Raw genomic sequence first — 24,387 nt, 5'->3', positions numbered from 1 at the left:
GTTTTATCTTGTTCTGAATCTAATATGTGATTCCTAACAGATTTTTCCGGCTGAAACCAAATATGACTTTCAAATTTTAATCGCGTCAGGTTTTAACACAAATGATAAAAAAATATCTTATTTTTATGAAAATGTATAGAATTATTTAACAAATCATAATATTGAAAAGAAAAATTTCGTTCATCATAAAAATTTAAGTGTAATTTAACAGACTACACGGGACAACAATTTAATAGACAACAATCAAATTAGAAAAGTTTTGAAAGACGAACATTTTATATCAAAATTAAATAAAATTTAGGGTGTCGCATGTCACTGAAAATTAATTTCCTTCGCTCACACTTGGATTTCTTCCCTGAAAACCTTGGTGCTGTAAGTAATGAACATGTGGAGCGGTTTCATCAGGAAATCAGCACCATGAAGCAGAGGTACAAAGCAGGATGGGTGACTATTGCTGGTTTATCAAAGTGGACGGCCATACTCCTCATAAGAGGAAAAAATAGTGAATCCTGTACTTTCCTTGTTAGGGAAGATAATTAAATGCAAACATTGAACGTTATAATCTAATTAGTTATTAACTCTTTTTTGAGGTAGGTATAATTTTGGCCAGCAGTTTTGTTGAGTGTGCTTTTAGAACTATTACAATTATCAGTGCCGTAACTAGAAAAAATTTTACTATAAGCAAACTTTTAATTTTGCGCCCCTACTTAATTGTTAAATTAAATGTGTAACGAAAAATAGCAAAAACTCAAAAACAAACAGTTTATTTTTAAAAACGTAACAAAAGCATAAAAATAAAACATGACGATGAACATTAACAATTTAAAGCGTTTATTCAAATCTACCACCTTCCATATCTCCCGCATTTTTCCAACTGCATCTATCATACCATACCGCGCAGCGAACGTGCAGGACATCGACAAAATGACTTAAATGTGATAGAGGCTGTTTTAAATTTAGTCGAGGAGCAGCCTACTATGTCCACAAGAACAATTTCAAGGCGACTGGAGATATCACAAACCAAAGTTTGCGGATATTGCGCGAGAATTCACTCAACCCGTACCATTTTCAAAAGTTTAAGCTTTCGAACCAGCTGATTTCCCCAATCGTCTTGAATTTTGCAGTTGGTTCCTAAATCGAAGTGCAGCAGATGCTAACTTTATTTTTATTTTTAAAACAAAGTGCGCTGGACGGATAACCGCTGTTTTACTCGTGCTGGCATTTTAAACAGGTAAAAAACATATTTACTTTCTCAAAAACAATAAGTACCTAAGTAGGTTACACCAAAGTTTATGTTTACATTAAAGTTTACATTTATTATGTAAACTTTGATTATACGCAACTGCATATTGAATAATAAATTGAAATACTAAAACTGTGTACTATTTAACATAATAAATAATAAAACGTGAAAACGTTAATAATATTAAAAATGATAAATTGTAATAACCGTACATTCGAAAACAATCATCCCTATTCATTACAATCAATTTGATGACACGATTTTCCTTTGATAAAAGACCGACAACTTTTTGCTCTACTTTGCATGGAATACGATCCTACTACAGTTCGTATTAGTCTATACTCGACGGCCAAAATTATAGATAGTGATTCATCGTTAGCTCTTGGACTAGTAAGGGGGATGAAGCGTGCCGGGAATGAAAATCCATTGGCGTGTCTGCGTAAAAGGCAACAAGATATAGAAAATATTGAAAAAACATAATAAAACATAACATCTAATATTTTTTACGGTTTGCTATAACCGGTACTTTGATCAATTTTAATTATTACAGCATTTTAAAACGTCCCAGTTGTGTTTTTTTAATTTATAAATTTATTATAGCCATGGAATTAGACCCCTCGTCTACGCTTATGCTATTACGTTTCTCAGGTCGGGCAAATCAAATCCGTTTACACCCATTAAAAAAGCATTTCCCTATTCCCTACCAAGTGCAAAAGACAGAGATAAAATATAGATCGACGTTCAGTGTAACTCAGTCTATACACGATTATAGATTCTACCGACGTGCATGGCGAGCGGCACAAAGATAAATAATATTGAACCGTATAGAAATCATTTTATATTTTATACGCATTATGGTAATAGTGTTTTTATATTATGTATTAGTCACTCTTTATAATTTCGGCCGCCGAGTCTATACTCGGCGGCCGAAAAGGGTTCCGTTTACTAGCTATAAAAATAAACTTTTTACAGCCATTTAAACATTTAATTTGTTGATAACAATTAAATTGACCACTTTCAGGCTTTGCGACCAAGTTTTTTGGATTCAGGAGCTCAAAGTACTACGAATAAGTTGTTTGCAGCCGTGGTACTCTGGTTGGCCACGGCACCCTATCTGGTTCCTAGATTATAGTGCACGTGCAAATCAAAAGTGGGTTAGATAGAAGGTCAGTGACCTAGACACAGGTTAGCCTATGTGGGAAACACGCACCGAGTTGTTTTTTGTCTCCGTCCGATTGTTTTTTTTATCTTCTATTACAGTCAATATTTAAATACTACATACATTTCACCCTCTCTTTATAATTTATCTTGTGAGTTGGTTTCTTATGTCATTATTTCTGTAATGAAATTGAAATGGTTACGAAACGAAATTTAAATTACTTGAACTCTTGGAGTTTTGTGACTTCAATATTAAATTTTATTTAAAGTGAAACAGAGCTAATTTCTTTGTAGCCATAATAGTCACATTTGGTCAACTGAAACCCCGCACACTTTAGCTTTCAGAGGAGATTCAGTGTCAATGCAGGAGTATATGGCGATCGTTTAATTGGGCCGCATTTTCTACCTGAACATCTGAATGGGCCGCGTTACTTTCAATTTTTAGTAGAATTGTTTGAAAACCTTCCCCTTCAGATGCTACGGGATATGTGGTATATGCACGACGGAGCTCCGGTCCATTTTGCTCGCGATGTCCGTGGATTTTTAGATAATCAATGTCCCAATCGGTGGATAGGGAGATGAGGGCCCATAATCCTATGGACTTTTATATATGGGGTTATATGAAATCTGTCGTGTATCACATCGAGGTAGAGAATGTAGAGCAGTTGCGGAATCGTATCGAAGATGCCGCTGAAGAAATACGTAACAACCCTGGTTTATTCCATCGCATCCGCCGCTCATCTATCCAACGTGTACACTTGTGCATAGACGGTAACGGTAATGTATTTGAACATTTGCTGTAAGTCCGAGCTTAAAAATAATTTATAGCATTTTAAATTATAGGCTGACGTGAGCAAACCGTTTATTTATTGTCCTTATATGAGCGAAAATATATAAATATGGCAACATTGCATCTAGGGCGCGTTGTTCATATCGCAGCCGTGCGCAAATTGTGAATAACCGGCTGACATCGGCCGGTGAGTAACAGCCTGAAAAATGATTTGAAAATATTTTTTTTCTGCTTCAATGCATTTCATTTTTTTTAATCACGACATCGTATTATACTCATTTTTCAATATCTGCTCTTAAAATTAATGACATTATGACTGAATCACCCTGTATAAAAAATATAAATAAAAAACAACAGAAAGACAAATCTAAAAACAAAAAAAATATTAGGTATGTACATAAGTATTTATTTACAAAAAGAAATTTAAATTAATTAAAAATAATTTAAAAAAGCTAATAAACCGGGTGATTCAGAACTTATCCAAAAAAAAAAATTGAATATACACGGGATTCTTACGCATACAATTTTGTATTTATTTATTATTTAATTTAAAAAAAAAATCAAAAAGGACAGTTCGAAGGTGATACTTCTGCACAGCACTGGAAACTGGTCCACTGTAAAACCTGACTTTACGCAAGGCAAAGTATGCAGTCGGCGACCGGCACGGCGGTAAAGTGTAATAAAAAATAAACCAAAAATTGGGAGAATTTCTTTCCCAAGGAAAGAAATAAATAAAATTATTGTTATTATTAATTAATAAAATTAATTTCTGGTTTTAGTTAATAAAATAATTTGACATACCTACCTGATGTTACAACTGTTCAAAATTTTGTCCATCGACATGTAAACACATTTGGGCCCATCTTAACCAGTTTCCACGAACTAACACAAATGTTGTCTTGCTTCACCATAAATTAAAACAAAATCCATCAATTCCCGAGTTTCTATACACCTAAAGCAAATTTGGTACCTGAAGAACTAATGTAAACACTATCGCAAAAACTTTAATACTAATATCGGATTTCAGTATTCGGAATCGTTTGGAACCACGTGGAGAGAGAGCGCATTGCTCACAGCGTATAACACGAATGATGCTAAAGACTACAGCAGTCCAGCGATATAAAGGTTGAAAATACTACAACTTCTATAATTTTTTTCTCGGAAACTATAAGGATTTTACAAAAATTTCCAAAATTTTTTACAAAAATATTTTTTTTATTTTTGTATTCAACTCCTTTCCCCACCCCTAGCAGCTTGCGCCTATAGGCGTGTGCCTACTCTGCCTATACCTTATTATGGCGCCGACCGCTGACAATTATATTAGAAGAACTGTCTTCAGCTCTCGTTTTGAAAAGTCAATGAATAACCTCCACTCGTCTTTATAAACATTGCGCTTATACTTGTTTATTAGGCATTTAACATCGGAACAATACAGTAACGTACTCTATTTATCTGAAGAAAAATATTTCCGAAAACTTGTTTCATGTTAGTGATACACAGAAGATTTGGTTCCTTCAAATAGAATATTTTTCTATTCCACTTCTCTAACCAGCTACTTAGCTCCGCCTTTTGGTAAACCCTGATTAAACATTTCTGGATGTTTTTTTTCAGCCGACGGTGTATATTCGTCTTCACTGTACACTTCACCGTCATCTCCCTCTTGAAAATATGAAAATCACAGGAAATCTTCTACGCATGATTACTTGTAGATTGGAGAAAATATCTGTCAATCTCATATATTCGGTTGGATTTCTTCTGTCCCATTTATTTTTAAGTTGTAATAATAAATTGAGATAGGTATATTGGACTTTTATCATTCATTATTTGAATGTAAAAAATTTAAATTTCCAGTATTGCGAGAAACAACTACTCCGCGGACTACATGCCCCCCGGCATTGGATTATACTCGTAACTCCTAGTACAACAGCTAGAATCGTTCGTCGGTTTAACCCACCAGACATAGACCAGTTTCGGACTTATTGGTCCTCATCAGTATGTTGTAGGTGAGACAAGCGACGAACTAACAAGCTCTGTGTATACACATCTCCTTGTCGTGAGTAACGGTACTAAAGCAGCTGGATCGATCGTCAGTTGTCTCACCTATGTACCTAGGACACACTGAGGTCAGATTCAGATTCAGTGGCCAAAAATATATAAGAATACCATGGTTTGCTTTACGAAAAAAACATACTTTAGTAATGAGATTTACAACATTTTTTTACTTCTAAAAAATTAAGTAGGCCTTGTCACAAACTGAAATATTTTGTCTGTGGGTAAAATTCCGTTTATTTATCGAAAAACTGTATCAACTTTGATATTTTTTTATTTTATTATCATTTAGTTGTAAAATCAGAACTGATCGGTGTTAAATGTACACACACATTGAAATTATCGAAAATTTAACATATTAAATTTTATTGGTAGTTCATATGAAAATGGCTCTTTATCTACACTGTAACTTAAAAAAATGACCTAAATGATATTTTGACTTTTTTTGCAAAAATTGATTTTAGATATTGTTCTTTAAAAAAATGAAAATAGGTGATCTAAGTGATGCCACCGGAAGCTCTAGAAAACGAGATGATTGAAGATTAATTATATCAAGACATTTTTATTAAGTCAGCAACTGAAAACAAGGGCATAACCTGTGTAAAAAATGTATTTACTTAAAGCTACATACAATTAACAAAGTATTGGAAAACAAATAAATAATGTAATAGCTTTAAGGATAACATAAACTTATTAAACTAAAACTAAATTACATAAGTTTATTTAAAAAGATATTGTATATTCTTAATGAATGATCTAAACTGCAACTTGCCAATTGGATAACGTTTTTGTCTTGTTCTTTATAACCCGCCTTCCCAAAGATAGGTCGGAAACACAGCCTTCTTACTGCCAAATGATGAGCAAAGCTATAATAAAAAAGACAAAATTATATTAAATACTTTCTGCTTCCGTTTATTTACATATTTTATCACCAGTGGAAAAAAATTTGAAATTGACCAAATTGACTCTAACGCTAGATGAATGTCAAGGATTGTTTTTACTAGTGTCTAAAGACACTGAATCCACTTTGACTTGTGCCTCATAACATGTGAACTGCACTTTTCTTATTTCATATGCGACTAGTTCCGCTGAAAGATATAATAATATTTTGTTTTTAGTAACTGTGTGAATTTGGTAGGCACCAAATTTAAAAACTGTATAAGTAGTCCAATCAACAGGTGGAAGAGCTTACAAAAAATATCACCTGGGAACAAAAAATGTGGTATATAGGAAAAAAAATTCTAAGAAAGATAGTGTATTTTTCCTAATATATTTTTCCTTCGCATAAACGGCGAAGTTAACCTAAAAAATTCGTAAGTCAAAAAAACGGTTTTTTTCTAATAAAAAAAAACTTGAACTTCATTCGAAAAAAGTTGTAGCTATTAAAAAAACCTATCGATTCGTATTTTTAAATATATCGATTGCTATATTACTTTTCGATATATCGAAAAAACCGTCAAAAATCGCCTTTTTTTGTTTTTACTGTATCTCTTGCAAATTAAGGTTTTGACTTGCTACCTGCTGTAAATGTAGCCATCAGCAAACAAAAAAGGTAGTCTCGAAAATCAGCTCTGCTTGAGGAATAGTCGTAGAGAAACGAATCAGGGCTCATTTTCTTCTATAAGAGTGTACTTTCATGGTAAAAAAGAGTGATAACGATTTTATTCATTTCAAATGATTTTGAAAAAAGTAAAAATTTATTGATCGCCTTTTTCTTGAATATCTTTTTCGATTTTCATTTCTCGATAATGTCTATTACAGGAATTGATTGCTGGCATTTTTACGTGAATTTTTTTAAAAAAACATTGCTCTACGACCTTCTGAAGCAGATATTTTTAAAAATACTGTGGTTCATTTTAGCCAATTCTGCATTTTTAATTGTGCGTTAAATCGAAGCATTCGAGCGCGGCGCGAGCTAACTGTACCTACAGTGACTCTATACAAGATAGTAGCGACAATAGAGTGTTTCATTTTTAATTGGTCCACGTGATTTTAGCTGCCATGTTGCATCCAGTGTCAAATTCATCTGTGAAATGTCATGGTGTCAGGAGCGTTCTTATGGTGTTATTCAATATTTGTATTGTTTTATTTTAATTTTGGTGATTACTAGTGAAACTACTGGGTATTCTGTGCTAAGGGATAGTTATAATGTCTGCAGAAGCTTCATGAGGACGATGACCGTGAATTTCTTTTAGGCTTTTTGGACATCATAACAAAAAATATAAGTCCTACTTATAAGTTAAGGTTCCTGCTAACATATAAGAACTAAAATTTAATCTTAGTTTTAGTGAATTAAATTATCTTTATAATTTGTGTGGATATATTGCCCAAAGTATCGTTAAAACGTCAAAAACTTGTACAAACTTTCTGCATGCTGTTGGTTCTAAAACGCCGTTCTATAAAACATGTTCAAAATTTAGAATACTTAAGAGATTTAGAGAACATTAAGTCATTTTTGCAATGAAGCGGTATTTTGTTTCTTCTTGCAGATGGAAAGTACTTTTACAACATTTTTTGCGACTGAATCCTGATAAAACATAAATTTAAAAAAGTTTTTCTTAAAAGAAATGTCTGGTTTAAATTTAGATCTACCAAATTGTCATCAGATCAAAAATAAAATTGTTAAAAGATTTATTATGTTGCAAGTAAAAGTATTGCTGGACATTTATTGTAACAAATACTATCACTAGTATTAATTATTAGTTTTTCTAATGTAAACCCAATAAATTTCATTGTGTAATGTAGGTATGCTTAAATTTACTTGCCTAGAAAATATAAACCAATAGTTATTATTATATATTTATCCTTCCCTATTGCGCAAGTAGATTCTATATTCATTCATTATTTAAAATCACTTTCTAAGGGAGTTATTTGCCTAAAACTGTGCATAAAATTTAAAAGAAAAATACTTTTGTACTTAATTTATTTTTTATAAAAGTTACTAGCTTTGTTCCTAGTGCATTAGAAACGGTTTCCAACAGTCCGACGCAATCGCATTTGATTCGAAACAATGAATTTTGAACCTTATGTAAGCATTACATCCATATGCACATGCGTCTGACTGTTGGAAACTGTTTTGGATTCTACTAGGAACAAAGCTAATTTCAATTTGACATTGGATGCAACATGGCGGATGGGCGGGGTTTAGTAGCTATTGTCGGCACTGTCTTGCATATAGCCATTGTAACTGTAGCGGGCGGCGGAGTGGGGGTAACACTACTCGGTCGCTGCGAAAACTGAATTCGCGTGTTCAAAAGCGATCTTACTTTCAAAATCTTTATTATCTCGACTTCTGGACCACCTACAAATATTCTTTTGTACTTAATTTGGGGTAGCTCAACGAGATAAAACAAAATGTGACATTTATGACAGCCTCAAAAGCATTATTATCTTTGAAAAAAAAGTGTCAAGTAGCTGCGTCAGCGGTTGGAATAATAAAATTTAAAAAAAAAAAAATTTTGAAATGTACAAGTGTTTGTTTACATTGTTACGCATCGCAATGTGAAAATTTTGAAACTCCGAACATCCAATTAGACGATGATTCTTTTGACGCGTTTGAATCACTCATTGATGCAACGAATTATATGGAAAATTAAGTTGATTGCGTGCAAAATATAGGAAACGAAACCATGGAAGAAGAAAATGAATCACAACCGAGGGAATTGAAGAGAAGAAGAATTGAAACATAAGTGATATACTTAATAAGCTGTGAAACTAAAAAATGTAATCTACGAACATTTTTATACCACGTAATTTTCTGTACGATAATTAAATAAATATATTGTAATACTTTTATAACAAAAAGATAATAACCATAAAACGTTGTACTTACTTTATTTCATAAACAATTATTGAAATGTTAACAAGAGATGAGATAATTTTAGACTAAAGGAAAATTACATTTTTCAAAGGTAATTATGCTTTTGAGACTGTCGTAAACATCATATTTTGGTTTATCTCATTGAGCTACTCCAAATTAAGTACAAAAGAATTTTTGTATGTGGTCCAGAAGTCGAGATAATTAAGATTTTGAAAGTAAGAGCGCTTTTGAACGCGCAAATTCAGTTTTCGGAGCTCTTCAACTTCAATCTCTGTAAGAATGGTCGCTGTAGCACTTAAATAGCGGCCTGTGGAATTTTAAAAAATATATATATATCTCGGCTCCAGAAGGTCGTAGAGTAACGTTTTTTTTAAATTCGCGTAAAACGAAAAATGAAAATCAAAAAAGATATTCAAGAAAAACACGAGCAAAATATTTTTACTTTTTTCAAAGACACTTGAAATGAATAAAATCGTTATCACTCTTTTTTACCATTAAAGTACAACTCTTAAGGAAAAAAATGAGCCCTGATTCGTTTCTCTATGACTATTCGTCGAGCAAGAAGAGCCGATTTTCGAAATGACGGTTTTTTCGAAAAATCGATATCTCGAAAAATTTTTAATATTTTTTAATTTTAAAAAAGATACGTTTTTTGCTTACCGAGGGCTACGATTTTTGACGGTTTTTTCGATATATCTCGAAAAGTAATATAGCAACCGATATATAAATACGAATCGATACGTTTTTTAATAGCTACTTTTTCTTTCTCATTTAACTTTTTTCGAATGGAGTTCGTTTTTTTTAATTAGCAAAAAAACGTTTTTTTTACTTTTATGAATTTTTTAGGTTAACTTCGCCGTTTATGCGCCACAGGAAAAATAAACTATCTTTCTTAGAATTTTTTTTCCCTATTTTTCCAAATTTTTGTTTCCAGGTGGTATTTTTTTGTAAATTTAACATAAGGCCGTGACAGATTGATTGGACTAAACGTTTGATTAAAAAGTAACGAGAATTTTCAAATTGCACATGCTGTATCTTGTCAATCTTATTGATTCTATTTTTGAGTATTGGTAACATTGTCAATGACGTACTTGTTAATTTTTAGGCAGCTGCCATGCTTTGTGTTTAGCCAGCGAATGAATAAGACTTACTTCAATGTTTTTGGCGATTTTTTGTTTGTCTGAAATGTTGTGTTATAAATGAAATTATTAAATGTAGCCAAGCGTTCTAAATGTTAAAGAAGGCCTTTGGTGACGATGGTATGTCATAGCCACAAGTTTATCAATGATACAAATGTTTTCAGGAAGATCGAGAAGACCTTGAGGATGATGCGTGGTCGGGGCGCCCTATCAGATCCAATAATAAAAAAATGGAAAAACTTCAAGAGATTGTGCTTGCTAATAGAAGAATCACCATCAAAGAGGTTTCTGAAGAAATATGAATTTCATACAGCTCATGCGAAGTGATTTTTACGAAAGTTTTGAGCATAAAAAGAGTGGCAGCAAAATTTTAAATTACTGAATTTTCAACGAAACCAGTATCACATAGCCACCGCTAAACAAATGCTTACTGAAGTCGCATTATAACTAGCGACGAAATGTGGGTATACGTTTACAATGTCAAAACAAAGGCTCAATTGTCAATCAATCTCTAAAGAGACAAGGCCAAGAAAAAGCTGCTCAACTACAATGGAATAGTTCATCACAAGTTTTTACCGCCCGGTCATACAGTCAACAAAGAGTACTACGTACAAGTTTTGGGCTATATGCATGATTCAGACCCAAACTCAGGAGGAAAACTCGTAGATTTTACACAACAATGCGCTGGCGCATACCGCATTGCCATTGTGATGTCGCAACACCATATTCTCTGGACAAGGCGCCCTGTGACTTTTCCTATTTCCCAAACTCAAAAGGGTATTCAAAGGATAATGTTTTTTTAACAATAGATGAGATAAAGTGATACCTAAAGAGGTGTTTCCTAAACTGGAAACTATGTTGGTATAAATGTATAACATCACAGGGGGTGTACTTTGAATGGGATGGGATAATTGAAGACTAAATAAATACATTTTCAGAATATTAACAACTCTCATTATTTGAGTGTATTGTACAAACTATGCTATACAGGGTGTCCTGCGGGAAAGTACAAAATTTAAGAGGACATTCCTCAAATAAAAATAAGTAAAATAGGTTTAATAAACTGTTAAAAATTATAACAAAACAACGATTAACTGGAAATTTTTAAAAGATGCTTTACATGGCGGTCATTACTTTCAATGCAAATGCATAAAGTGACTCGTTTCTCTAATGATTCTCAAATCCTTATGTAGATTTATGGCCAAAGCTATTTGTGATGGTTGAGAATAGAATAATGATTTTAGATATCCCCAGATACAAAAATCGCAAGAATTTAAATCGAGAAACCTTGCTGGCCAAGCAACTGGACCCCCTCTTCTGATCCACTGCTGTCTGTAAGCAGCATTTAAAAATTCACAAACAGTTGTCCTGAAGTGAGCCGGATAACCGTCATGTAGAAACCATAATTCTGTCAAATATCCAAAGGTATGTTATCTAATAAATTAGGTGATTGGGCAGTTGCACAGGTCTTAGTAGATTATTTCCAAGAACTATCCAAATATTTATGCTAAATCTATCCTGATGTTTCATCTCTTTTATGGAATGAAGGTTGTCACCAACATAGAAATACTGATGAGCACTACGCATATCAAAAATTCCGCCCCTTGTGAAAGTACCTTCATCACAGAAAATATTAAAAAAAAAATTATGGTTTTGAAGGTAAAATCGGCTTCTTCAATACCTGAACTTTTCTAAAACGAAAAGGATATAGGTTTTCCTTGTGCAAAATGCCTTCTGCAGTAGTTTTTGAAAGATTCAGACATATTGTATAACACTAATTTTGGAATTTTCTTCAATTTCCAGCAATATGTCTTCCTCGTGTTCTTCACTTATATCAGCATGTCTTCCCCGTCATATTTTTTAGGAATCACTGATCCAATTTCTCTTAATCTTTAGTGCAGGGCAGTAAAAGTGCTATGAAGAGGATGTCTTGTGTTCGGAAATTTTTTGGCATATAGACATGCCACTGCTTGAGTTACATTGCATTTCGCCATGCACTAAATACATATCAGTATATTCTTCTGTAGTAAACATTTTTAAACAACTGAATTTTTTGCATTTAGCAAATGACAATTTAAATTATTGAGATCTAAGAGAAAGTTTGATTGCAAACTAATTTCTAAATCTGACATTCACAGCGTAGTTATAGTCTCTCCGATATCAATTGAAGAACTAAGAGGTTGACAGTATGTACCAGGTTCGGTCGCTGACGCAGCAACTGGGCATTGGAATATTTGAAAAACTTGTTCCCATATTAATTTAGCCATACCCATATACAGGTCTGGTCAAACTAAACATGGAGATGGTAGAAATGTATACGATCAGTTGAAGAATGCGAGCGTGGGCAAACGAAATACAAAGGCAGATGCATTGGGCCACTGGGCAATAAATCTCAGCTGTTGACAAGTGGTTGTCAAATTGTTGAACAGTGCAGTGCAGCAATTCGGAATTTGGTGTGATTCAGGTAATTTTAATTTATTATAGGCACCTTCTATTAATAATCATTGATATTACAATTTGTGAAAAGGGGAAATAATATTATTACAACATGGCATTTTGGAGACCTTTTGAAACGGAACGAAACGAAATTTACCATCAATATAATAAAATTGTTTGAGGACATAAATAATTAAAATATGTTGTTGGTCAAATGAACATATAATAGAAATTTTCTGCACATTATAAACAAATTATTATAATTTTTTACCTATAACAGAAAACTTTTTTAGGGGCGCCTATGAACTCATTAAATTTTATTGCCAGGTGTTTTTTTTACATGTTCAACTGACTTCAGAAAGACTATACCAGCTGCTATGCTCTTTTCCAAAACCAACTACTAAATATTAGCAAAGAATTTGTTATTTTGTAATATCCATGCAAAAAAAAACACAAACATTTTAAAGAGATTTTTCTTGCATATGGTACACCCTAGCCACTCACGACAAGAGTAGCTCTTTAATCCAGAATACTCTGAAGTTTTCTATTTTAATTTAAAGAATACCAAAAAGTCGAAGATAAAAAAAATATTAAAAATATCAACTGACCCATCCAAAATGTGAATCCTATGGTTACAATTAAAAGATAATTTTTACATCAAATTGGAAGATATTTAAATAAGTAGAGAAAAAAATAGACATTATGCTACACATAAATAATTTCAAATAAAGTTAAGTTTACCTTTGGGATAACACTAAAACTTCCTTCCACTCCTCTGGACTCCATTTATACAATCGTACAACTCCAGACTCCAAACCAACTGCAACAAGATAAGATGTTGACACCAACCCCGGTACAAAGGCCAGGGCAGTTACAGATTCATTTTTCAATTCTAGAGGTTTGGAAGCCACTTCACACTCTCCCAAAATATTGGTTTTTTGTTTGCCCTTGTTTATAGTCCAAACAACAACTTTTCCATCTCTGGAACCAGTTGCAAAATATTTAGAATCGTGGGACCATGAACACGTCCAAATTATCCTAGAATGTATTCCAGTGTTTTTGTCTGTTGTTGCTACCAGCTCAAACAAGTCTGTTTCATTTCTTCTGAATAGGGACCAACGCCTGTCTCGTGAAACCGAAAGTAAATGCTGGGAGTCTGGCGAGAACTGCATTTGGACAATGGTTAGAGTGTGAGACATAAGTTTTTGAATTTGCTGCCAGTTAGAAGTATCCCTGGAATTAATAAAATTTAATACATTAAGCTAATTCAAATAAATTCCTAATACTATAATCAAACATAGTCAAACAATATTCTTTGATAACAAAATATCTAGAAGTATGCAAAAGATATCTAACCTCCTTGACTGATGATACTGCAAGAAATAACTAATAAGTAAACAATATGAAAGCTAATAATAATACATTAAAAAGTATGTACCTATATATTAAATACTATAATTACACAAACCATTTCTATAACAATCTGATCAGGGCCAGAAGATGGGGTGAAACAGTGAAAATGTTTCAAGAGAAACTTGTAATTACGTAGGTCGTTACGTAAATCTTGTCCTTCGGTTTACCAAAAGCTAAACGGTTTATTTTTATATCTACATATAGTACGTACATATTCATGTTTACGCGTCAAAACTTGTCAGTAGCTTTGTATGCGGAGCGCAAATGGCTCCATCTGTCATGCAGACTCCCAACTGTGCTATTCAAATGGCTACAGTAGGAAACGACCTGCTATATTGCCAGGTACTTTGTTACACGACTGCCGCCCACAGAGGGCAAAACAATGTTTTTAATTGCCAGTGTTGCGAGAAACATCTACTCCGTGGGCTATATGCCCCGACCGACATTGAATTATACTCGCAACAGGAGTCGAAACTGTGATTTATGGAGTTAGGGAATGATTTGAAGTCCCCTTCGTCTAGGAACACATCATAGCCTTCCAGGCAGAAATTGTCACCATTGGTTACTGTGCACCACCAACCACACCAACATAAAATAGGGTCAGGGTAGGAGGAACATAAAAAAAACAAATCTAAGCTGATATAGAGTTGCTTGTATGTTTTAGTAAGGCTAAGAAGTGAAAACAATGCGACTCTAGCTTGGGTACCAGACAATAGGACCATTGAGGCAATAAGAAGGTTGATGACTTAGCCACAATAGGCTCATTTATAATCATACAGGAGCTCTAATCTTTTTGCAGCATTGCTAGCCACATTATTAAGAACTCATGCAGGAATGATTGAAGGGTAAGCGCCAAAAAGGGTGGCAAATAATTTCTGGGCAGAAATAAGCCAAGTGGTTTATAAAGGAACCATTGAATAAGTTAACAGTAGACATACTGAACACTGAACTGAAATGTAAGTTTCAATATCAATAAAGATAACAATAAGACTGCCGACTGGACATTGCAGTTTCAGGAAACATCTGAATAATATCGGTCTGGTTTGCATGTATGAACGTGTAAATAAGAAAAGAAAAACCGAAGGCTGGAAGCTATGTCAAGGAGCCACTGTCAAAGCTGCATAGTGTAATTAGAAAGAAGATCATGGAGGTACTCACTAAACCTACAAGTTACTATAATGGACCGTCAAAAAAAAAAAAAATGTGGCATGGATAAAACTATTCAAATTTTCCTCACCAAAGTAATATTGCTGAGTGTTCTGGCTTTGTAGACTTGCAGGCAGATGCCAAGTATTTACCATCAGGTGATGCAGCTAAAGAATATACTTCATATCCATGTCCATACAATTTTTGAATTTCTGGCCATAGTGTATTTTGCAAAAGAGTTTCCTCAGTGGGAGGTTCTGAAAACAGACAAAATTTTGGTTGGAATTTAACTCCTAAAATATTTTGCTAAGCAGCTAACATAATCTGAATTAGAAGTTTTATTTTAGTATACAATATGTTCGGAAATAGTGGTACTTCACTTTGAGGGTAGATTTATCGACTCAAATCACTGCTTTGAAGGAGAGGGATAAGTTACTACTAAAGTGCAAAGAATTATTAGGTTGTATAAAAATATCCAGAAATAAATTAATTTTTTGATGCCATGGGTTATAACCCGGATCAACTAATACCCCCAAATAATCATGTTTCTTAGTAGCACCCAACTTATTATCCAAAACTTATCCCTCTCCTTCAAAGTTAAAAGTTATTGGCAAAAACCGATTTATTTAAAGTCATCTTCAAATGCGTCTACCTCCCGTAGGGGGGATTTGCGGATCCATGTTTATATGAAATTTTTGTCTTATTTTTGAGTCGACAAATTTAACCTCAAAGTGAAGTATATATTAGGTTAAAATTCCTAACAGCACAGAAGTAGCATTCAGTCTTAACATCTAAATGCTCTAGATGTATCTCTCTCTGTCTTTTCAACTGTTACAATTAAAAAAAGACAAGTTCAGAGCATCCATATGTAACTACAGGGATATAGTGTTACAGGCACAGTGACTCAAATTATAAAAACAAATTACAAAAACTGCAGCCTTGGCCCACCTTATACATGAAGTCAATTGTAATTACTTGGAGAGTGAAAGCTAAGTCACACTCAAGCAGTTCAATGGAAATTAACTCATAAATGCAATACTGTTTTATTCATAAGATTAAATGAAGAAAAAGATCCAAATTTAATATTTAATAATTTAATTTAACTTTGAACCTGCAATTTCATGAAGGTGTAACATTATAATTTGATTCCTTATTCAACCATATGAAAAACTAAAATAGGAGGCATTTTAGTTAACAAAAAAAATTGGTTTATCACATTACATAACAATTATTAATAGTGCCATGTTTAAAAAAAACGAATTTAATCAATTATCACTGTGTATAACAAAAAACTGCTTTTATAGTTTTTTTGAGCCACCTTGTATTACTAATATTTTATGATTTCGGAATATAATAGGTTCCCGTTAAATAGTTCTAACCTGGTATACTTCATATATTTTACCTGTGAAATCTGTTGCAACAAAATGTGATTCTTCTGGATAAGGATTTCTTTTGTCAACAGAAATGGCTTGTTCTAGGTTGTCATCGTTGTAGACTGCCTTATTTGACAATCCCAGTGAAGGTACCGACGCTCCTTTGGGTCCAAACTGATTGGCTATAATATATCATCATGACATGCATAATATTTAAAAAATAAGTCTTAAAAATAACTATATAAAAGGGTTGCTATAAAAATTTTGAGATTTTAAAAGATTAAAGCTGATTAAAGTAAACTAAATCAAGACACGCCCCACTTTTTACAAGTAGACTGATGTCCACAAACGTTTTTAAAAAATTTTCAAAAAGCTTTAACAAAGACGGCCATTGACTGGCTCCCACGTACAATGTACTTCCTCTTTGTGATGATACGACGAAGAAACAGCTGGGTCGTTTGTCAGTTGTCCCACCTATGACACACTGATGAGGACTAATAAGTCCGAAACCGGTCTGTGCCTGGTGGGTTAAACTGACAGATGATCCTAGCTGTTGTACTAGGTGTCGCAAGTATAATTCAATGCCGGTAGGGGCAAATAGCCCTCGGAGTAGTTGTTTCTCACGGCACTGACGACTAAAACATTGTGTTACACCCTCTGTGGGTAGCAGTCGTGCAACAAAGTACCTGCAATATAGCAGGTCGCTTCCTACTGTAGCCGTTTGAATGGCACAGTTGGGAGTCTGCATGACAGATGGAGCCATTGATTGGCTCCCGCGTACAAAGACGGCTAAAGACAGGATCTCCATCACCACAACGTATCTGCCACAGATCCAAAAAGTTCACAGAAGTTAAACGATACAATTTTTCCCCATCGCAAAAAAATTATTTGTGTAATGTTTTAGCCCTGAAGAAGTAATTGAAGAAAATAAATGTAAAATTGCTTTCAAAATAGTTTACAAGAATGCAGAAATATATGAAATTCTAGGAAGATTAAGAAAAGTGTAGTAATCAAAATAATTTTAGAGCATCTCAAAATTTTCATATTGACCTATACCTACAACAACTGATAGTATCTCCTTCATCATCATCCGATACCTGGCAAATTCTTCTAAAATTATCCACAAAATTTCTAGGTGCCTCAAAAGTTCTTATGACTTTCTCTTCAGCACCTGAAGCAAACTTGTATCTCGATATGACTGCCAAACAATTTATGTCGTATCCATGAACTTGAGGTCTGGCTATTTCATGCCATGTGACCTAAAAATATTTACAGGAATCGAATTTATAAATGATAGAGAAATTAGTAAACAGGGCGATTTAAAATGGATGTGATTTATTCATAGGAAAATTTCTCATCCAAAAATCTAAAATTTCATATAAACAGAATAAGTTTGTTCTTGCAGTGTTTATTTTACAATTTTTCTCAAAATATTTCTGAAAGGAACATTTTAAATAATCCATACTTTAGTATTAAAGAGGTGTAAACGCTTTACCAAGAATAGACATACATAGAGGCTGGCACTTAAATAATTTGGAGAAAAACAAAATGTGTGTGTCATTGGCTTTTTTGCTGTTTGACAACACCATCCCAGTTAGTAACAGTTAGATGCATTATAAAAGCCGCCTCTTAACGGTTTTTAAATGTTAGGTACCTTCGTTGGGAAGGTAAATTTTAATATGTACAGTACTTATATTTTTTTCTTACATTTTTTTGTGACATAAAGGTGCACTGCTTCTGGCTCCGAAAGTAAATATTGGTAAATTGAATAACCTGGTAGAAAATCAAATCAAATAACATTTAACCCATCACTGATCCAATTTCAATGAAAAAGAAATTGCGAATTTTCTTTCAAGTTCAACAGGGTGAGCAGGGTTGAAAATATAAAATATATTTTGCAAATTTATATTTTGTACAAGGGGTATAATACTGTTACACTATTATATATCCCTATAAATTAAACTAGTAAATAATACTGTCAAATCGTGGAGCAATTAACAATTTTTAATCAAAATATAAATTAGTTTTAATAATTTTTATGTAATGTGTAGTCTACAGCAGTGGTTCTGATGCTTTTGTTTACCACGGACCTTCTTTCAATATATTTTTGTCGTTGCGGGTCCCCAGTTACTTTTAGATATAAGTTCCAATTTAAATGGGTTTGAAATATTAATTTTAAATTGCATACTAAACGTAAATTTTGGAAAGATAAATAATAAGTTACACTCTGACATAAGAGAGCGCATTTGCTTAATTAGTTGTTATTGGTGACTAAATGTTCCTAAAAACTTCACACACCTCTTGGGAGGAGATAGTGGACCACCAGGGGTCCGCGAACCACAGGTTAACAACCACTGCTTTACAGTCTAATTCTTATCCGAGTGGCTGCTATTTTCAGGATAGACCTTTATTAAAGTTTTTTTATTTTTCCACACAAGCTATTGCACAATCTGTTATTAACAAGAATTAATAATGATTCCTAAAAACAGGTTCCAGCTGAGCAAATAACGTGGGAACAGATACTAGTATATGGGCAATACTGTATTCTTATTATTAGGTACTACTAATTTTTATATTGAATTATTTTTATATAGAATTATTATACGATTTAATACTATTTCATAAGACGCATTTATTGTCAAGACATAAAGTACAACTTTATACATTTGATACATCAATACCAATCAATTTTTCTATATAATTCCCAATTTTATATAAACTAGTGATGTAACTTTTACAAGAGTGACCATCACTTCTTGAACGCTATACACTTTGTCAGGAGGGATGTGAATCTCAACTTATCTATTCCACCCAGTCAAATATACCTAGGTCTAATATGAGCTACATTCAACCAACTTAAAGTAACTCAAATGGCTCAAAGTGAGTAATGTGCATGAAACACCTAATATTATCTATATGACCGTTGGTCGAACTATTTGAACCATACTACTAAGACTGAAAATAAAAATATATTTTTTAAAATTTATGACTGTTTTATTTAGTTGTATCTGTTTATTTTATATTTAGATAATTTACGAAGGGGTGCAACTTTGAGGTTTACTCTAGGCGCCATTTCAAATTGGTATGTCTGTCAATGGTACAAATGTTTTCTGAAAGGGCAAGATGACGGCGAAAATGAGGCAAGACCTGTTGAAATGTATTCGTTTTTATTACAAGCTTTTATTTAACTTGCCTTGTTAGTATGGGTCAAAACTTGCAAGTGAATTTTAAAACAATTATCCAGTTATTGAGCTGAATTTTGCATGAACGTTTAGTTTGGATGACAATGCATGGTTAACTAAGTGACGTCATTCTAAATCCAATATGGCGAACTCCCAAAAATGGCGGACCAGTTATTTGTTAGGCACCCTCATGATATGGCCATCAAATGAAAGAGTTGGTTGAGAAGAATAGGAAAATAAAATATCACTAAAAGCTTGTTAAAAAAAAAAAATTATACATTAACTTATCTTAAATTACAGTGGAATAAATAGTTCATCAAGAATTTTTACTGCCCGATCGTACAGTTAACCAAGAGTACTACTTACAAGTTCTGGTGCAACTTGTTGAGACAATCAGGAGAAAACGACAAGAATATGAGAGACAACTCATGGATTTTCCACCACAACAACTCACAGGCGCATACTGCTTTGCTTATGCTTTGCAGTTCTTGGTAAAACACAACACCGTTGTAATGGCGCAACCGCCTTGTTCTCTGGACATGACCCCTGTAACCTTTTCCTATTTCCCAAATACAAAAAAATACTCAAAGGACAATGTTTTTTAACGATGGATGAGATAAAAGCAAAATTGCAAACCATGTTCAAGACTATACCTACAGAGGCGTTCCACCAGTGTTTATCAAACTGGAAACTATATTGGCATGTGTATAATATGACAGTGTAACTACTTTGAAGGGGATGGGATAAAAATTGAAGATTAAATACTTTCTGAAAAAATTAACAATTCATGTTAGTTTTTTATTACACCTCCTATTTTCAGGAAGTATTTTTCTTCGCTGCTTTTTCTCTTATAATTATGTATATGTCGAATGTACTAGAAAATAGCTATCTAAAACTACCCTAAGGTGTTTTGTGAAAGAAGGCCACATAAATTGAACTAACCTCATTATTGGATTTGGCGCCATAGCTGTTTGTGCAGAAATGCTTACTTTCATACAGACATGGCTAAAACTAGTCTGATTCTAAGTAAAAAAATTTCCAAAGTCTTAAGAGTCATAGTAACAAATATTTAACAGTATGAAGAAAAATTACCTTTATTTACATATTTAAATATGTCACTCTACTACCATATGCAAAGTCGTAGGTCTACGTACCTCTGAAACTTCGGAAACTATAATTCTGTTGCATTTGTGTTGCTTGTTTTGTGAAAGACATGCTTAAAAAATGAAATAAGTACCATGGAGGAAAAGCAAAAATACTAGGGGGTAAATACGTTTTCATAGACACTACATTCTATGCAAATAACTCCATTGTCTTAACAATTGCTAGAAAAATACTTCTTATGCCCAACCTTTTTTGGCACAAAATGACCGAAAATTAAATACTTTATAAACTGTTATTTTCAAAATAGTTATGATAAAATATTGAATACGATCTTATTTATCACAGACTTACTGGTTTCTTGTTATTTGGCCAAGGAGCATGTATTCTAGTGGTCTGATCAGCAGACGTGCTAAATAAAAATTCTCCTTTAGGATCCCAAGCACAATCCACTACCTCAGAAAAGTGACCTCCTATCGTAACTGAAGGATCCCATATTCCTAACTTTTCACAATATGTCCAAATATGAAAAGCCCCATGGTAACTGTGTGCTAAAACCCTTTTACCGTCTGGTCCAAATATTCCACCATAAAATCCCAGTGTGTTACCTCCCACTTCTCCTAGCCTAATTTTTTCAAGCCATAGTCCTGAATTTTTATCAAATTCCCAAATTATCATTGACTTATCGATGGATGCAGATAGTAATTGTAAAGATGTTGGGCTCCAATTTACTGAATATATCCATCCTTCATGACCTGTCAATATTGATTCTACATAAATATTGTATTTCTGATCACCCGCTCTAAGCTGGGTTTTTTCATTTTCGATTTTAGATAAACCATCACCAATCAAATCTTTTTCTGTAAATCTCCACAATCGTATAAAACAGTCTTGAGAAGAAGAAGCCAATAACAAATCAGCACCTACAATTTTTTACATAATTTGTTTTATAGATAATTTTCTTTTTTCCTTACCATCTGATGTAAAATCCAAACCTCTGACCCAGTCTTCATGTCCACTTAATTGTGCATTACACTGAAATTTGCTTTCAGATTCTACACTTTCATTCTGAATGTATATATGTATTTTTGATGTGTCAAGAGCACAAGCCAATATTAACTTATTGTCGCTAGGAAAATATGATACTTTTAAGCCTACAGTAATACTGTAACCAAAATTTATATTCTGGCTTATCTCAAAACTATCTAAAACAGAAAATTAAATTCGTTTTATGTTTATCAGTACCAATCCTTCAAACCTTCAATTTTTGGGCGATGCCAAACTTTTACAGTGCAATCCATAGAGGCACTGACTATTACAGCACCATTTCTGTTATTTTCTTTGTAGAGCCCATCTACTATATTTACATTGGACTCATGACCCTTTAACATTACTGGCTCATAAAATCCGTTGTTTAATGTCCAAATAATTACTAATGAATCTGTTGAACCCGATATTAATTCTGTCTCATATATGTTACATTTATCACTAAGCCATTTCACAGAGTTAACCCTCTTTGAGTGACCTACTAAGGTATGTGTGATATTTCCTCCTCCTCCAACCTAAAAATTTGAAAATCAACAATCTTAATTAAAAGAATGAAAATCTAAGAATCTAAGGTTACAACTTACATTTGGATCATAAATTAAAACTGCATTGCATGATCCATAACATATGAGATTGTTTTTACCCCAATGGATTGCATTTGGAATTTGATTTGAATTTGTCGAAACATAACAATTTTGGAAATCACGAGAACTTCCCATTGCACCGATAGTTTGATAAAATATAAAATTAGAGCTGATTTTTGCAGAATAACATCTAGTGAGAACAAATTCACTTTACTTCGAATCTTCCCGTAGACAACGAGAATATTGTATGTACTCTGTGCCGTAGATCCTTATTTGTAAAAAAAAATAAACTAATAACTTAGGTTATGTTAGGTCAAGCCATCATAGACCTTATAAACTACTGGGTTCGCCCAACTGTCATTTTGTCTATATAAACGGCCATGGAGACTATACAGTCTCCATGTAAACTATCTAGTCTCCATGTAAACGACAATCGCTCAGACGTGTGCGAGAGAGATGCAGCTAATAGCTGTATTTAGCTGTATTTGTTTTACCACTTGGTTAGTTCAGTTTGGTCAAGTTGACCAAATTAGAAGTGACCGTGATATGAACAAACTCTAGGTTAAACAAAACATACATCTACTATTGTCATTTGACGTTTGTTCAATTTCAGTTTAATTAGGTTGTCAATCATACTGTGCCCAACATACTTACAATCAACACATCTTCTTCGGATGAATCCATATCCATTATCAACGGCTTATTTTTGTTATTTAGATTTATGATTATAATTATTTGTAGGTTATGTTTTGTTCGGTTATCTTGTTCACTTACTAACCACGATATTAGGCTCGGTTAGATCGGAAAGGGGGGAATTGATTTTGGTCATATTTTGGTTTGTTCACTTGTTTAAAAAAAAACAAACTTGGTCAGAACTGTACTGAAAATGAATTAACCAAAGTGACCAAGTGTGTAAAACAAATTCAGCTTTTGTTTTACCACTTGGTTAGTTCAGAATGATTAAATTGACCAAATTAGAAGTGACCGTGATTTGAACTAACTTACATCTACTCCATTTTAAATTTTGACTTTTGGCTGTTCAGTTTAATTAGGTTATTGTTGCAAATCATACTGTGCTCAACATACTTACAATCAACATATCTTCTTCGGATGAATCCTTATCCATTATCAACGGCTTATTATTATTATTTAGATTTATGATTATTATTATTTGTAGGTTATGTTTTGTTCGGATATCTTGTTCACTTACACAATATTAGGCTAGGTTAGATTGGAAAAGGGAGAACTGATTTTGGTCATATTTTGGTTTGTTCGCTTGTTTAAGAAAAACGAACTTGGTCAGAACTCTACTGAAAGTGAATTAACCAAAGTGACTAAGTGACGCTAAGTATGTAAAACAAATACAGCTAGTAAGGGCTTAAGCTTTGTTCACAGAATTTCGGCTGCAGCGCGCTACATTCAATTTAACCAATCAGCTAGCTATACTCGATTCCTTACCTCTTTTTTCTGTTGGGCCGTATTCAAAGACTTTATAAAGACTAAATACTTTATAGAGACTAAAATACAAAAAAAAAATCATTTTTTCCAGTAGTGTAGGTATGTAAAGGGGTTTACTATATTACTGTCCTAATTAATATTATAGCTAAAACAATTTAAATATATTGTACTGTACAGTACAATATATTTAAATTGTTTAAGCTATAATATTCCAAATAGTTTTTATAATGCCATCTTTATGTATTTCTCCATTTACTTTCCTCATATCGTAAACTCGATCGGTTAAAATTACTCCACCCGACCCATGGAGGCCGGTGTCCCCCAGGGCACCGTCCTGTCCCTACACCTACACATCATTTACAACTCCGACATCCCACATCCTCCCAACACCAACATATACTTATACGCCGACGATCTGACAATCACATCCCAATCCGTAGATCCTAGA

At 33.3% G+C, this 24,387-nt stretch overlaps 1 protein-coding gene across 1 annotated transcript; it reads right to left on the bottom strand.

Annotated features, from left to right (window-relative positions):
* Window positions 1–5,841: 5,841 nt before the first annotated feature.
* On the bottom strand, window positions 5,842–22,816 carry LOC108904930 (probable elongator complex protein 2). Its single transcript, XM_018707653.1, has 9 exons — window positions 22,482–22,816; window positions 22,109–22,412; window positions 21,825–22,055; window positions 21,205–21,773; window positions 17,628–17,826; window positions 16,597–16,749; window positions 15,286–15,451; window positions 13,377–13,868; window positions 5,842–6,106 (listed from the first exon to the last, which is right to left on the bottom strand). Exons 1-9 carry the CDS (start codon window positions 22,614–22,616, stop codon window positions 5,950–5,952), a joined length of 2,406 nt encoding a protein of 801 aa, XP_018563169.1. The 5' UTR covers window positions 22,617–22,816; the 3' UTR covers window positions 5,842–5,949.
* Window positions 22,817–24,387: the final 1,571 nt, after the last annotated feature.

The sequence above is a fragment of the Anoplophora glabripennis genome, unplaced genomic scaffold (genome assembly GCF_000390285.2).
Source record: "Anoplophora glabripennis isolate ALB-LARVAE unplaced genomic scaffold, Agla_2.0 scaffold109, whole genome shotgun sequence".
Classification (NCBI taxonomy): Eukaryota; Metazoa; Arthropoda; class Insecta; order Coleoptera; family Cerambycidae; genus Anoplophora; species Anoplophora glabripennis.
Note: the sequence above shows the minus strand (reverse complement) of the source record. Positions and strands in the feature narration are given on the sequence as shown.

Coding starts and splice junctions, on each gene's coding strand:
- LOC108904930 (XM_018707653.1), bottom strand. CDS start 22,616: ATGGGAAGTTCTCGTGATTTCCAAAATTGTTATGTTTCGACAAATTCA. Junction 21,774..21,824: donor TTTGGATTTTACATCAGATG/GTAAGGAAAAAA, acceptor AAAAAATTGTAG/GTGCTGATTTGTTATTGGCT. Junction 15,452..16,596: donor TGTTGCAACAGATTTCACAG/GTAAAATATATG, acceptor GTCTGTTTTCAG/AACCTCCCACTGAGGAAACT.